A 13052-nucleotide genomic window follows, 5' to 3' on the forward strand; every position below is an offset into this window, starting at 1 on the left:
TACTCGTTCCACTGCTCGCAATGATGGTCTTGTGTCCTCGTTCATGATACAATACGCACCTCGCACGCACTGGGAGTGCAAGCACAGCATAATCGAGAATAGAATATTCTTGAGAGCTTCGAGACGGATGGGAATAGGAAATCACACTGGTTACATGTGGCTAAGATATTATCTTGTTCTACTGAAAATAATTGATAAAATACACATTTTTTTTGACTAGTTGCTGAATTTTGATTAAGTAAGAAAACACGACATAAAAATAAATAACAAGACGTTTCTCGTTTTAATCTTGGCAGGCGTCTACACTATTTCGTTTAAGTTTCCACGAATAAAAGCTCACTCTTAGAGCCATTTTATATAAAAAATGTCAAAAACCGTGAAAAAAAGGACGAAAGGGAGCATAAAATGATGTTATTTGCTCATCAAAGGGTCATAAGCATTTGTATGCATCCGCAGCGAACCCTACTCTTAGTACAGTGGTATCCTTTCGTGGCGTCGTAGCAGCATTGGATGTACAGACGGGAGCAAAAGTTTGCGGGGCACGGGAGCGCGTGCCGAAATGCATCGCCGCGCCGTCCGACGGCGCGCCGCCGCATTAAGGAGACGCGCTTTGCGCATGCGCGCCTTTCGTGTTCGCATTCATGTCTCTTTCGCTCGTTTCTTTCCGACGCACTCCTGATAACAGGAGTTAGCGCCAGGGTCGCGAGTTAGCGCTTCGCTGGCTGTCATTTTGCGTGTCTGCTTCAGCCGCCGCGCTTTGTCACGGAGCTCGCATAGGGAAGGGGAGGGGGTTAACCAGGCGCTCCGTCACCCAGCGCAGCTGCTGTGGCGGCTGAAGAGGACGCCAGGCATGACAGCCAGCGAAACGGCAACTTGCGCCCCTGGCGTCGACTCCGGTTATCAGGAGTGAGTCGGACAGAAACGAGCGAAAGAGACATGACTGCCAGCATGAAGGGCGCGCATGCGCAAAGCGCGGCTTTTTAATGCGGCGGCGCGCCGTTGCACGGCGCGGCGATGCATTTCGGCACGCGCTCCGGTGCCCCGTAAACTTTTGCTCCCGACTGTACACAAGAATCATGGCTCCTATTTTGATACAAAAGAAAGAAAAGGATGAAAACCGAAATATGCAGGAAAGCAATAAGTGAAACGAGCATGTCCGGCGAGAAGATGCGAAATCAAATTGTTGTTCACTCACCGTCGTCCTTGCGCTTGACGTTACTGATAAGGAAAACGAAGTCCTCTGCGTAGAGGGCTCGCCTAAAGTAGGCTGCCTTTTGTGGATTCGCTTCGTGGATCAGGTACACCGCAATGCTGTAGTATAAAATACACGTTCGTAAGGAAAGTGGGCACGAGAAGGAAGCAACAAAACCTGTTGGCTCTGTTGCTTGCTCTAACCACGAAAGAAAACATTAGGGAATTTTCGTAGACCGCGTTTCCCCCCCTGCCAAGCCCTCCGCAAGGAACAAGCCCCTACTGCGCCTGCGCGCCGATGGCCTTGACTGTAGAGCTGCGGGTATCGTAGCGGTTTACGGTGAGCGTTGCGGGACGGCGATAACGATCTACGAAAACTCCCTATTGCTAGACAGCGTTCGCTTACTTTTCCGGGTGGTACCGTATCAGGCCTCCTTCGGTTCCCACGAAGGTACCGAGGATGCCGTCTCTGAAAATTAAACCGATATCATAAGAACCCCTATTTCTGCCGATTCCCAAAAGAAAAAAAAAATGTTGTATAATGTTGTCTTGCTGTGCACTTGCAATAAATAGCTACGTTACAATCCTCGACCTGTAGGGATAAAAATCTAAATTTTTTAATTTGTTCGTTACTTTTTTACGGAGAAGTAAATAATTTTGTGGGTGAATATAGCGGTATCGTTTTGATCGCAATATAATGCTTTCGCTGACGTAGATTTTTGTTTTTTAATTATATCTCTTCTTGGCGGCGTTGAGCGTGTCGAACGTCGGATGACTGACTACCTCATTCATTTATAGGTGATAAATGTTTTTTTTTTTTTTTCGGATCGTAGTTGTTTTTTAAGCACTACTCATAACTTCTCACAGCGAAATCAAGAACTGAGAGCTTTGCTCTTTTTATTCTATCTTCGTCTCAATGAGACAACGAGCCATTATTGTAAAAGGTACTGAACTTTTTATAATATATTTACATGAATTACAAGACAATACAGTACAGGGCGCGACAAAAATAAAGTATTTTATACGTTAGCTTTTCATTGTCCGATACTGATAGACAATTAGCCACTAGTTCGTGACACGTTGATTGTACCGTCTTAATCGATTTTGCTTAGTTGTGTTTACATGCAAAGCTATGACCGTATAGATTACTTCGGAATTTCTTTCGGCGAGTGTAGCAAAGCTACATGATGGCTCCTTCTTCGTCGACCACCTATAACCGGTCGTGAGAGGAAGTCGTGATGCTTAATTACCTTTCTTCAGCGAACGCGTCGCTTGTCCAGTTGTTGACTACAGCCCGCGTGTTTTCAATGTCCCAGAGGAGTCGCTGCATGAGTAGAGGATCGCCTGCGATAGCAAATAACCGGCAACTTTTTAAAAAGAAAAGTTATTGCCTAATTTTGTCAGAACGCTTGCACGGAAATATGAAAAAATACGTACAAAAACAATAACACAGCAAGTTACTCATTAGAAAATTGTTTTACTATCTATAAATTGCTGAACACAACTTGTTCTAGCATAAGGTAAAACGAGCTGGTGGTTTAAACTCTTCATGTCAAAAGTAATTTATGAACACATGGTTTTCCTTTTTTTAGTACTCGCTTTCATGTATCAAGAACGATATACAAAATTTAAAAGCGAATGACTATATTTTAGTAATAATAACAATACCCTATTAATATTGGTACAAAAACACATAATCACTTAATAACAACCTGGCTGTTCTATAACACCCTCGGTGCAGCGGATACTGATGCGTTTAACTCTCATTTTCTAGTGGGTTTTTGCGGACTGATTTGTAATCTAATTGTTTGTGCATCACTATCAAAGCGTCAGTTATCCACGAGAACAAAAATAAACAAATATAAAAACGAATAAATGCATAGGCCAATGATGAAACGTTTCATTTACAAATTACAACAGTACATGCAATATTACCAAAATATGTAAAAAAATACATGATCGGGAATGAAAATTAACGCTTTGAGGCATCCTAAATAAGACGAAACTCCCTTGGCGGCGCTTCAACGCGCTTACTTTACTCGCTAGCAGAAAAGGGAGTTCATGCCAGCCGTCTATAGCGACATCAGCATAATCTCCTCAAGATAATCAAAATTCATTTTAGTGGGTGTCACTTAATCGAATTGTGTCGTTTTTACGACAGAGACCTTGGGACGACTTCGCGTTCCCAATAAACAAGCAACACAGCTATAAAAAAATCAAGAAAACACACACACATAAAAACAATACTATTTATATAAAAAAAAAACAAATAAAACAGAAAGTCGCATCTGACTCACACTGACGATGGTCTGTCCGGTACGCTTCCAGGACTTGGCTTAGGTTCCCCGTGGGTCCCTTGGGACGCGCCACGTTTTTGCAGTAGCGCCTGCATTTCAATGGTTTCCATGACATGCCATATAATAGATGCCGTTTTTGCAATAATATCCTTAGTTTATAGCATTTAATGACAAGCATCTCATTTTTGACTGTCAAAAACCCTTCCCCCAGCCCCACTCCACTCCCTTCCCCTTCCTTCCCTGGAATTTTTTACACAAAATTTTTGCGTCCCAAAAGTACTATAGCTTGATGCATTTGAGGTTCTTAAAGTGCATGCAATGAATCACGCATTTCGAATAATTACACTCACGCAGGAAGATTCTTATTGATTGCCTCCTAATAATATTCTTGATTATCACCTCTCTCAGTAGCTGTATGAAAGTATTGTCAAGATCAGATAGAAAGTTACCTTACCACGGAGCCAAGAGGACACCATCTCCTTTCTCTGTTTCTGGCTTGAAACCTGGAAGAAGGTAACGGCCTGCTTAGCATCTTTCGAAACCTAAAGCATTTCTTTTAAGGTTGCACTTCTATAAATGCACAAAACGCCCATGTTCTTCGGCAACAAATAAGTAATATTGCAGCCGAATATCATTTGACAGTCAAAACCACGAAAATCATATTTCCTGGTTTAAGGAGCGACCTTAGGTTACTTCTGAAGCGAAATGGTCTGGAACTGAAACATCAAGCGCGGGGCGTGTGTTATCAAAATAAATAAATAAATAAGCATTTTATATGACTTTATCTTGCTGCAGATGAAACAACAGTTGCAGAGTCGTTTGAGGAGAAAAACGTGGTTTAATACCTCAGCGGTGGTTGCGTTAGATTTTGGTTTTTCCAATCTGTTTTAAAAGTAAAAGAAATGTTTATTTATTTTTATTGCACAGAAAAAATATAAAATCAAGGCACTTTTTTATATATGACTTTGTAGTCTCGTGACTCAATGACTGACGTGTTCTAGAAACGACAGAGGAATTGAAACAAAAAGTCAACATATTGTATGAATAAAACAAGCACAAGAATACTATAAAAAAATTCGCATTGTTCACGATTATGTTTTTCAAGCTGTGAAACTCACCGTCTTCAGCACGCATCCCTTCCACACGCACGTACAACTTTCTCCTTTCTGGGAACGCCAGTCCAACGCTGCGGAGTTGAAGTGAGGACAAAAAAGTGATAGAATTATCCTACCTATGCATACAATTCAGCTCTCATGTAGTCTTGTGCAACCTCAGGTTTTCTCTACCGTGCACAACAACTTGTCTTGTCTAAAGTAGGTTACAGCTCAAGAAGGTAGGGCGAGGGAAAGGAAGGTTCGGAAGGAGGAAGCAGACGGAAAGCAGGAGGGAGGGAAACCTCCTCTTTCCTCCAGCGTTCCGCCTTTTTCCTCCTCCTCGGCTTTCCTTTCCCTCGCCCCATCGTCTTGAGTTGCAACGGACTATAGCACCGAACACAACGTGGAAACAAACGGTTTTGTCTCCACGATCACTCACGCTTAGAGCGCAATTGCTTAAGCAGGGCTCGCTCCCCTAGCCTACCATATCACTGGACACCTGGACGTACCTCCAAAAGCAAATAAACTACTCCCAATTGTAGAAGACCTCCCTTCCCCCTCTGCCTGAGTCGCGCTAAAAAAGGAAACAACAACAACAGAAACAACAACCAAAACATTCAATTTTAGGACTTACCCGAACTCCGATTCGTTCATGTGTGTATAGAAATATACCATGTTCTGTGGGACTAGATGTTTCTGTAAAAGTAAACAACACGGTCTAGTAGCATTCCTCCACTTAATTGAGTATTCTATTGTAGATTGTTTTCTTCTTCTGGTGGTATCAGTTTACCTCATCCGGCATCCTTATCAGGCTCCTTAGAGTTTCTTTTCCTGAGCGGCCTTCAATCATTAGCTCCCTAATCTGAATAAATAAATAAACAAAGCAAGAACCAATAGCTTAGCATGTATGTTCGATTAATCTGCAATAAGTTTGAATTCGAATTACACAGGCAAGAAAACAAAAACTTTTTATATGCTTGATGAAGTTGCAGTGAACTGAACGGATTATTGCGATATTAGTACGAAACACTAATACGGGTGAAATATTGCAAAAAAAAAAAAAAGAAACACAATAATGCACCAAGCAAAAAGAAAAAAAAAAGGAAATGACCACACGATGTCTGTTGAATTAGTGGCAGCTTTTGCGTGTTTGTTGAAAGAATGCTATTGCCACTGCGAACGAAATGCAGTTACCTGTTTGGTTGCCAAGATACCACAGACAAGAACAGTTTATAACGACATGTTTTGTTCCATCCTTTTTTGGTACGCAAGGTCTAACAAATCACAATACAAAACGTATCTGTATCTGACTTCAAACCCTGTTTCCTCGACACCCTAAAAAGTATGTGAGTTCACTTTCCTGCAGAACATAGAAACAGCCAACCAAAGCGAACAATTAGTGCATGGTCCCAGCGAGTGATAAGGCTAAAATACAATTAGCCAAAAAAGACAAAAAAAAAAAAAAGAAAACGATATGTGTTAGCACAATGAGTATGACGTCTGGCTTGCATTTTTGCAGATATCGCAATTTTATATTTAATCGCATTCTGAGCTTTCTCAATTGCTAAAACTCTTCAATTGTTCATCGGGACTGGATGCTTTTGTGTACTGCAAAGAGGTGAATTCTCATCGACATTTCTTTAGAGTTTACCGTTACATCCCGAGAGATAGCCCACCTAAAACCGTGAGAAAATTGTGTGAAAATAAGGTGTGGGATAACTTTTGGTGCGCAATCAAGAAAAGTTTAAAAAATGCTCGTTTAAGATTATGTGTCTCTGTCAAACATTTTATTGCGGTGAGGAGCAATGAAACAAAGACGACTGTACTTCCCGGTCACTAATGTTCGCCTATATCGCGTCATAGCTAACTTGGCAAATTTATTCGAAGGTCATCATTGATCTGAACACAACGATTACTAAGACTGGGCTATGTTTCGGTGTTTAGAGAAATCGCAAATCAAACCAAATACAGGGGTGGGATACCTCTCGGAGGTCGGGCATCTGTCGTGATTCTACCGTAAACACGGTGGGTTATAAAAGAGCGTAACAAACGGGAAAACTGTGGCCGTATGTTGTGGTTGCAATGCTGTATTTGATGCATATTAGTTGGAGACAGTCAGACCGATCCGCTCAGCCGTGTGAAGCCGAGCAAAAAGATATACCCACTTTTAATTAGGTGTCTTCAGTTCATTGTCACTGTAGTTCCTCTCGTTCACACTCTCAAAATAGCTTGTGTAGTACTTACGCCCTTTGTCCCATACCAATAGCAAATCAAGCAAAGAATAGGGATGGGTTACCTTTCGAAGGGTCAGGATTTTAGGGTAGGTACGGCGCGTTATAAAGCATTTCGACGTTCAGTACATTTCGACGTTCAGTTCATTGACGTTGTAGGAGTGGAGGCTCGGTAAATCACACTCTACATATTTATTTACAATATTTACACTGTCCTTTTCGACTAGCTCATTGAGGGGCCCTTCGCCGAATTCCAGATTCCGTGCAGTTCGTGGTCCAGGCATCTCGTGTCCTTAGCTCGTGCCTGCACCGTGAGCATGGATGGCGCCGTTCAAGCGCTGGATCGCTGCCGATAGCTGCCGCTACAACGTCAAACGGACGATACCAACTTTTACGAGTGGCTTGACAGCGATGTGATATAACTTACTAGATAGCTAATGTATGCATAAAGGACTACAAAAACCCTTAAGGTTTGCAGCAGGGCCACAATACCTTCAGCGTTTTCCAGTAGTCTTTAATGCGTACATTAGGTATTTTAATCAGTTGTATCACTCGACTATCAAGCTGCCCATGAAAGTTGGTATCGTCAGCTCCGCGTCAGTGAACTAAACGTCGAATTTTGGTTTTTGGGACGTTATACATGGGACAATAGGTGTAAGTATTTCTGAGAGTGTAGCACATCGCCCCTATTTCTAAAAGTGTAGCACATCACTGCGTCGACGAAGGAACGTGCAAGACGAAAGACGCACCTTTTCCTTTTTTGGATTCTCAATCTCCACGTCGAGAAAATCTATGTCCAGTGGCTCCTCGAGGGACCCAAGCTGAAATTCAAAGAAAAATTAGAAACAGAGTCACGGATGTGAGGGGTTGCCAAGAATGTACTGAACGAATCACAAACCTGTAGCTTGATGTCTGGGTGGTACATGACGTATCCATTGCGGTTGATCATAAATGAGTATCCCGATGGGCCGATCTGAAACAATCATATTCGTAGGATGCTAGCTGTGGGGCAGTTCTAGGTAAAGCCGAAGACATGTCTCGGGCCATTTGTGTTATCGCAATGAATGTATGTTCCTCAGCTATGTTTGTGATGAATGTGTGTTTTTCAGCTCTTTGTTTAAAATCAAAAACGTCTTCTGGATCTAGGGGCCTGTTTTAGATGTGGGGTTCGTGCATACATTTTTGTGTGTTATGGGTTTATACTAGAGCAAGTAGTCATTGTTCTGATCCTTCGAATCATATTAACTCTTTAAGCAAAATTATTTCTACACAGAAGGCGTGTACATCTTAAAAAAATAGTTTAACCGCTGTTTGACAAAGTGGGAAACCCGAAATGATGTCGACCCTTACATTTTCAAACGCTTTTTTCGTGATTATTTTTTTTTTCATAATGACGCATTGCATTTTTAATTTTAAGTTTGGTGCCTGAACCATTAAACAAAATATCATACGCACTTAGCATAGCTAAGGAATCGTTCGGCCGTTAATAAACTCACTAAATATGTAAACATAGGTATTCACATTTCAGTTGCTTCATTCACGCTACAACATTCTTTTTTATGAAACTATTATTGATTAATGAATCCTGCTATATTTTATCAGCGTCTTCGTAATAATAAACAGCAGGCATTTGTGAGAGCTTCCAGCCTTGATGGTAAATAATTGTCGTAGGTAATGGCTAGACAATTATCATGGCCCTAGCTGTCCTAGCCCATAGATCAGAGGTGGCCAAGCTGCGGCTCTTCGCTTGCTAAAGTGCGGATTGCGGCTCCCTCTGCTACCCTCTCCTCCCCCCCCCCCCCAAAAAAAAAAAAGAAAAACAGAAAAAAAAACATAGACCGCGTCTTAAATGGAAAGACAGGTTGCGGTTTGGTAGTCCTGTGCTGATGCTACCTAACGCATAATTGGACTGCTTTTGACTTGCAGAGATTGAAAGTAGTTCCGGTTTCGTTTATTGCTCTGGACAAAGGTTTGCCGCCCCCCCCCCCCCCCCCCCCCCCGCGGCTCTTGGAAGTTTCGTGCTTTTGTTTGCGGCTCTTAGGCTGAATCAGCCGGGCCACCCCTGCCATAGATAATTGGATTGCGTACCTTGTACGTGGGTTCGTGATCTTTGAGCTCTTCGAGGGATACATCCACTCCCATGACCCCCACGATTGCCTGATCTTTCTGCGATCACGAAGCAGAAAACTCCATGAAGAAAAGATGCAAAACTTTATTGCAATTAAAACTATGGAAATATACCAGCTGCGCTACCTTCTTTAAATTTTGGTATCGCACTACCCTTAAAATGAGCCAACAGATCTTTCCCGATTGTGGTGCATTTAAATTAGAGTGAATGGCTCGTGTAAAATATATTTTTAATATTTAAATTTTATATTTTGTAATGAAATTGAGAATTCACTAGAAAAAAAAATTAAACTTCCATAAAGTTTGTGAGATAAACTTAATAGCAAGTAGGGTTTTCTGTAAATGAAAAACAAGTAAGGAAAACACGTTTTTTGTTTTCGAGTGTTGGGTGTCGTAAACATTGTTCTATAGAAAATTCACTGGCAGTTGGCAGGTGGTATATTCCTTACCCGTCGAGAAACGAACAGGACATAAGGACACGACTTACTGTGCCCTGGGTTTTGTTGTAAACAGGAAGAGTTGCCGTCGTCAACAGGCCGATTCCCTAAAACCAATTGGGCAGATATATCTTAGTGGGAGAAGATATCAAAGATATAACGTTTGATGTAGGGACGGGCCACTCACCCCTGAATCTTGGCAGAAATTGGTCCAGGCAAATTGTTTCTCCCCAGAAAGCACCATAGGTCGGCTGAGCACCTTGAGGTACTCCTTGAAAATAAAACCGGAAGAAATTGTCGAAAAGAATGATATCGGTCGTTGATGAAAAAAACAAGCAAACAAACAAAAAAACTGCAATAATATGTAATTATAGCAAGTGCTCGGTGATAGTTGCTTTTTTTCGTAATCAACAAATAAAACATTTATATGTTACCTATTCTATATATGCTGATAAAGCCAGGTATTACTCTCAAAGCAACAATCCTGTAACTCTTTCTTTAAGAAAAATTTGAAAAGTTAGGGGATTTTTTAGGAGTAAGAGCAATTTAAGGAGTATATATAAATATATCCTTCTAAAATCGGTCATTAAGAAACATTACTTGAAATATATTAGGCAGATTTTCGGGCAACTCTTTATATCTGCATCATCACTCTTTTTTCCAATATAGAGGTCGATCGTTTCGCGAAGGCTTTCAAATATCTATAAAATAGGCTAGTTGAGGAAAGAAGGAAACTCTTTTCAGGGACAACCTTCCAGCCACGACGGACGTTAGGGATTTCAAAAAAAAAGAAAAATATACTAATTAGCATAGTATTGAACTAGAATTTACCTATTGTGGTACCTGAGAAGAACGCTCGGAAAATCTCCTTTTTCTGTAAAAATTCTTGCATATAAATCAGTCATTAGACCCGCCTTAGAATACGCGTCTGCAGTGTGAAGCCCATGGCAGACCTCTCTGGTCAAAGGACTCAAAGATGTCCAATCACTAGGGGTTTTTGTCCTTTTTTTTTCAGATTTCGGACGGACCACATCTGTCACGGGACTTAAAACGAGAGCCAGTATAAAATTTCTGGCGAACAGAAGAGCGTGCCAAGGGGTCCAGTTGTTCTTTCAGATTTTCAAAAACGGCATAAAAAGATAGCTCGAAATATTTAAAACCAAGAGGGTTCTTCCCGAACGTTTGCACCACTCAAAGCCCGCAGCTCCCATTAATGCCCGAATAAATATTTATACACAATCTTTTTTTGCGCATACATTTGACTTATGGAAGAGTCTTTCCGATGATGTTGTTGGCATTAATTCATTCTCTTCTTTTGAGAAAGCTGTAGAGAACATTTTTTAGTGCTAAGAATGTTTTTTGTTGTTTGTTGTTTTGTTTACTTTATTTGTATGCTATTCAGATTTCAGTGGGCCAATTGGAAATGTAACCCACTCCTGCCTTGGCCCTAAACTGGGCTGGAAGTATTGACAAATAAATAAAAAAATTAACTTTTTATTTAACGAAGATAAACATATAGTTCCAATGAGAAAATTGCTAAGCTTCACGGGAAACTACTAGATCAACAGATTTTGGAAAGATATAGGGCGAAAACATCATTTTACGATGTTAATAAAAAAAAAAAAGCCCCTCAAGTTGGACGCGTTTTTAGGTTTCGGTTTCCTATCGGAGCGCCAGCGGTCCTGCTCCACGGTGGCCGAGATGCGAAGCCATTACCTTGCCTCCCTTGTAGAACAGAGGGAAATATGGCGTACATGCGTTGCGCGTCTCGGCCACCGGGGAGCAGGACCGCTGCCGCAAAGACGCGCTGCCATAGGAAACCGAAACCTAGGAACGCGTCCAAAGTGAGCGTATTTTGGTATGTCATAAAAGGCTGCCTCAACCTTATCTCTCTTTAATTTTAGTTGATTTAGTGGCGATGCTTAGCAAGTTTATATTGAAACCATGTGTTTATTTTCACCAATTATAAAGTTAATGAGTACATTTTACCTTATTATCTCGCTAATTAGTATGCTTTTTACAATTTCTGATATTCACCTTGACTGGCAGTTTGTTCCCCGAAAAAGTTTCTTCTTTTTCTCAACCATTATATTTTTTAGAGTTTTTGAAAGCCTTCGCTGAGACAGCAGGACACGGAAAGACCGATACAGACATAAATCATCAATGTAGAATTTTTTGGCATATACATTTAGTGTACACATGTTTACTATATACTATAAATTTAATGTACACATGTTTACAGTATAAAGTGTATATACACATGTTTACTGTATAAAGTTTATGTACAAATGTTTACTTTATCTATACAACAAGTTAGTGTACACATGTTCACGTTGCGCTCAGGAATTTTCACTCTTTACTGTCGAATCTCTCAAAGAAATCAGTCGCTACGTTTTTAAAAATCAACTCGATTTTCTTGTTGGCGGGTTATGCGTTACGAAGGTAAAGCTGGTAAAACACGAAAAAGGTTAACAAGGGAGCCAAGTGAGTTGCTTAAAAACTACCGCGAAAAAAGATATAATAACGTCATATTGGAATTTCATCATCACCGCTAATAAATATAGTAATACAGAAAAATACACGGTTTTTTATATAATTATTATTAATTGTAAGAGCCGTACAAATGCGCACGGCATTGGAACCCGTCAGATGTCTCTTTTCAATGCATAACATGGAATCATTTCATTTGTGGCAGAGGTATGTTCAGTTGACTTGTACTGACCTGCACCTTGTACCTACTGGCTCCAAACGATGTAATAGCCGTAAAGTATCCTAGAAAAAGCAAGACACCACTGTAACGACAAACGCTTAATGCATGTTCGAATGGGATACCTCTGTTGTTGCAAGCGAGAGCCTTGAGGGTAGCGTACGGTATCGGGTGCGGTCCAACAACGAAAGTGAAGATGCGAATCTGAAATAGAAGCGGAGAGGGCCTCAGTTTCATCTCAACAGGACCAGTTTCATACCTATCCGGGCTGAGTAACAGCTTTTCGTTTGTGAACGCAAAAGAAAGGCTCAGAATTATTTTCTTTCTCGCTCGTTATGCTGCTAACCAAACGCAAAGACGAAGCTCTGTGCCATAAAGAGTCAGGGCCTATTTATAATAGAAACTTTTCAAAAGTGCGCGCCATCTAGAAGCTGCTGCACCAATTACCCGAGCCCGTCGTTGTTTGATCACGTACTCCGAGCATGTATTGAACACGAGGTCTGTGCCATCGTTCGGTGTGAGCACTGCTCAGCTCGCGTGAAAAGACGAGTGCTGCCTCAGCGAGCGTTCGGCGAAGGCTCGGATCCAATCGCACACACCAAAAAATGACGACCACCAATGTTGCTTGATCAGGTTTTGACAAGGGTCTGTTACGATGACTTAATTCCTTCTTGTGGCCCTCTACTAAGACTAAGGTGTCTGGAACGCGTCCGCGACTGGTGTGCTTAGTGTCGTATCATGCCCGTACATAGAAAGTTGCCCCGAAGTGGCAAAAAGATGACGTCATAGAAGCCGGCACGTCACGTTGAAGAATGCCGCGATCCTGGTGGCGGTTGGTGGTAGAAGACTCGGCAAAAAGAACGAGCGAACGTGAGTTTCGCTGTCGTTGAGGGGTCCCAACTCCTAACTACTGAAGCTTCCGTGGACTGTCAAGCTAGAGCGAACTGCAGCAGAACAGGCGTCAGCTA

General features: G+C 41.5%; 1 protein-coding gene across 1 annotated transcript in view; it reads right to left on the reverse strand.

Moving 5' to 3' along the window:
• LOC120844880 (voltage-dependent calcium channel subunit alpha-2/delta-1) overlaps positions 1-13052 on the reverse strand; it is an 86606-nt gene that overhangs the window by 24738 nt on the left and 48816 nt on the right. The window contains exons 13-27 of the mRNA XM_042291394.1: positions 12210-12288; positions 12100-12149; positions 9565-9648; positions 9428-9484; positions 8902-8979; positions 7712-7786; positions 7563-7634; positions 5373-5444; positions 5217-5278; positions 4607-4674; positions 3943-3991; positions 3489-3577; positions 2442-2535; positions 1598-1660; positions 1208-1311 (exon numbers count right to left, since the gene is read on the reverse strand). Coding sequence (XP_042147328.1) covers positions 1208-1311; positions 1598-1660; positions 2442-2535; positions 3489-3577; positions 3943-3991; positions 4607-4674; positions 5217-5278; positions 5373-5444; positions 7563-7634; positions 7712-7786; positions 8902-8979; positions 9428-9484; positions 9565-9648; positions 12100-12149; positions 12210-12288 — 1096 coding nt within the window. The remainder of the gene's footprint in view (positions 1-1207; positions 1312-1597; positions 1661-2441; positions 2536-3488; positions 3578-3942; positions 3992-4606; positions 4675-5216; positions 5279-5372; positions 5445-7562; positions 7635-7711; positions 7787-8901; positions 8980-9427; positions 9485-9564; positions 9649-12099; positions 12150-12209; positions 12289-13052) is intronic.

Source organism: Ixodes scapularis, unplaced genomic scaffold (assembly GCF_016920785.2).
Source record: "Ixodes scapularis isolate PalLabHiFi unplaced genomic scaffold, ASM1692078v2 PGA_scaffold2__306_contigs__length_199485367, whole genome shotgun sequence".
NCBI classification, from domain to species: Eukaryota; Metazoa; Arthropoda; class Arachnida; order Ixodida; family Ixodidae; genus Ixodes; species Ixodes scapularis.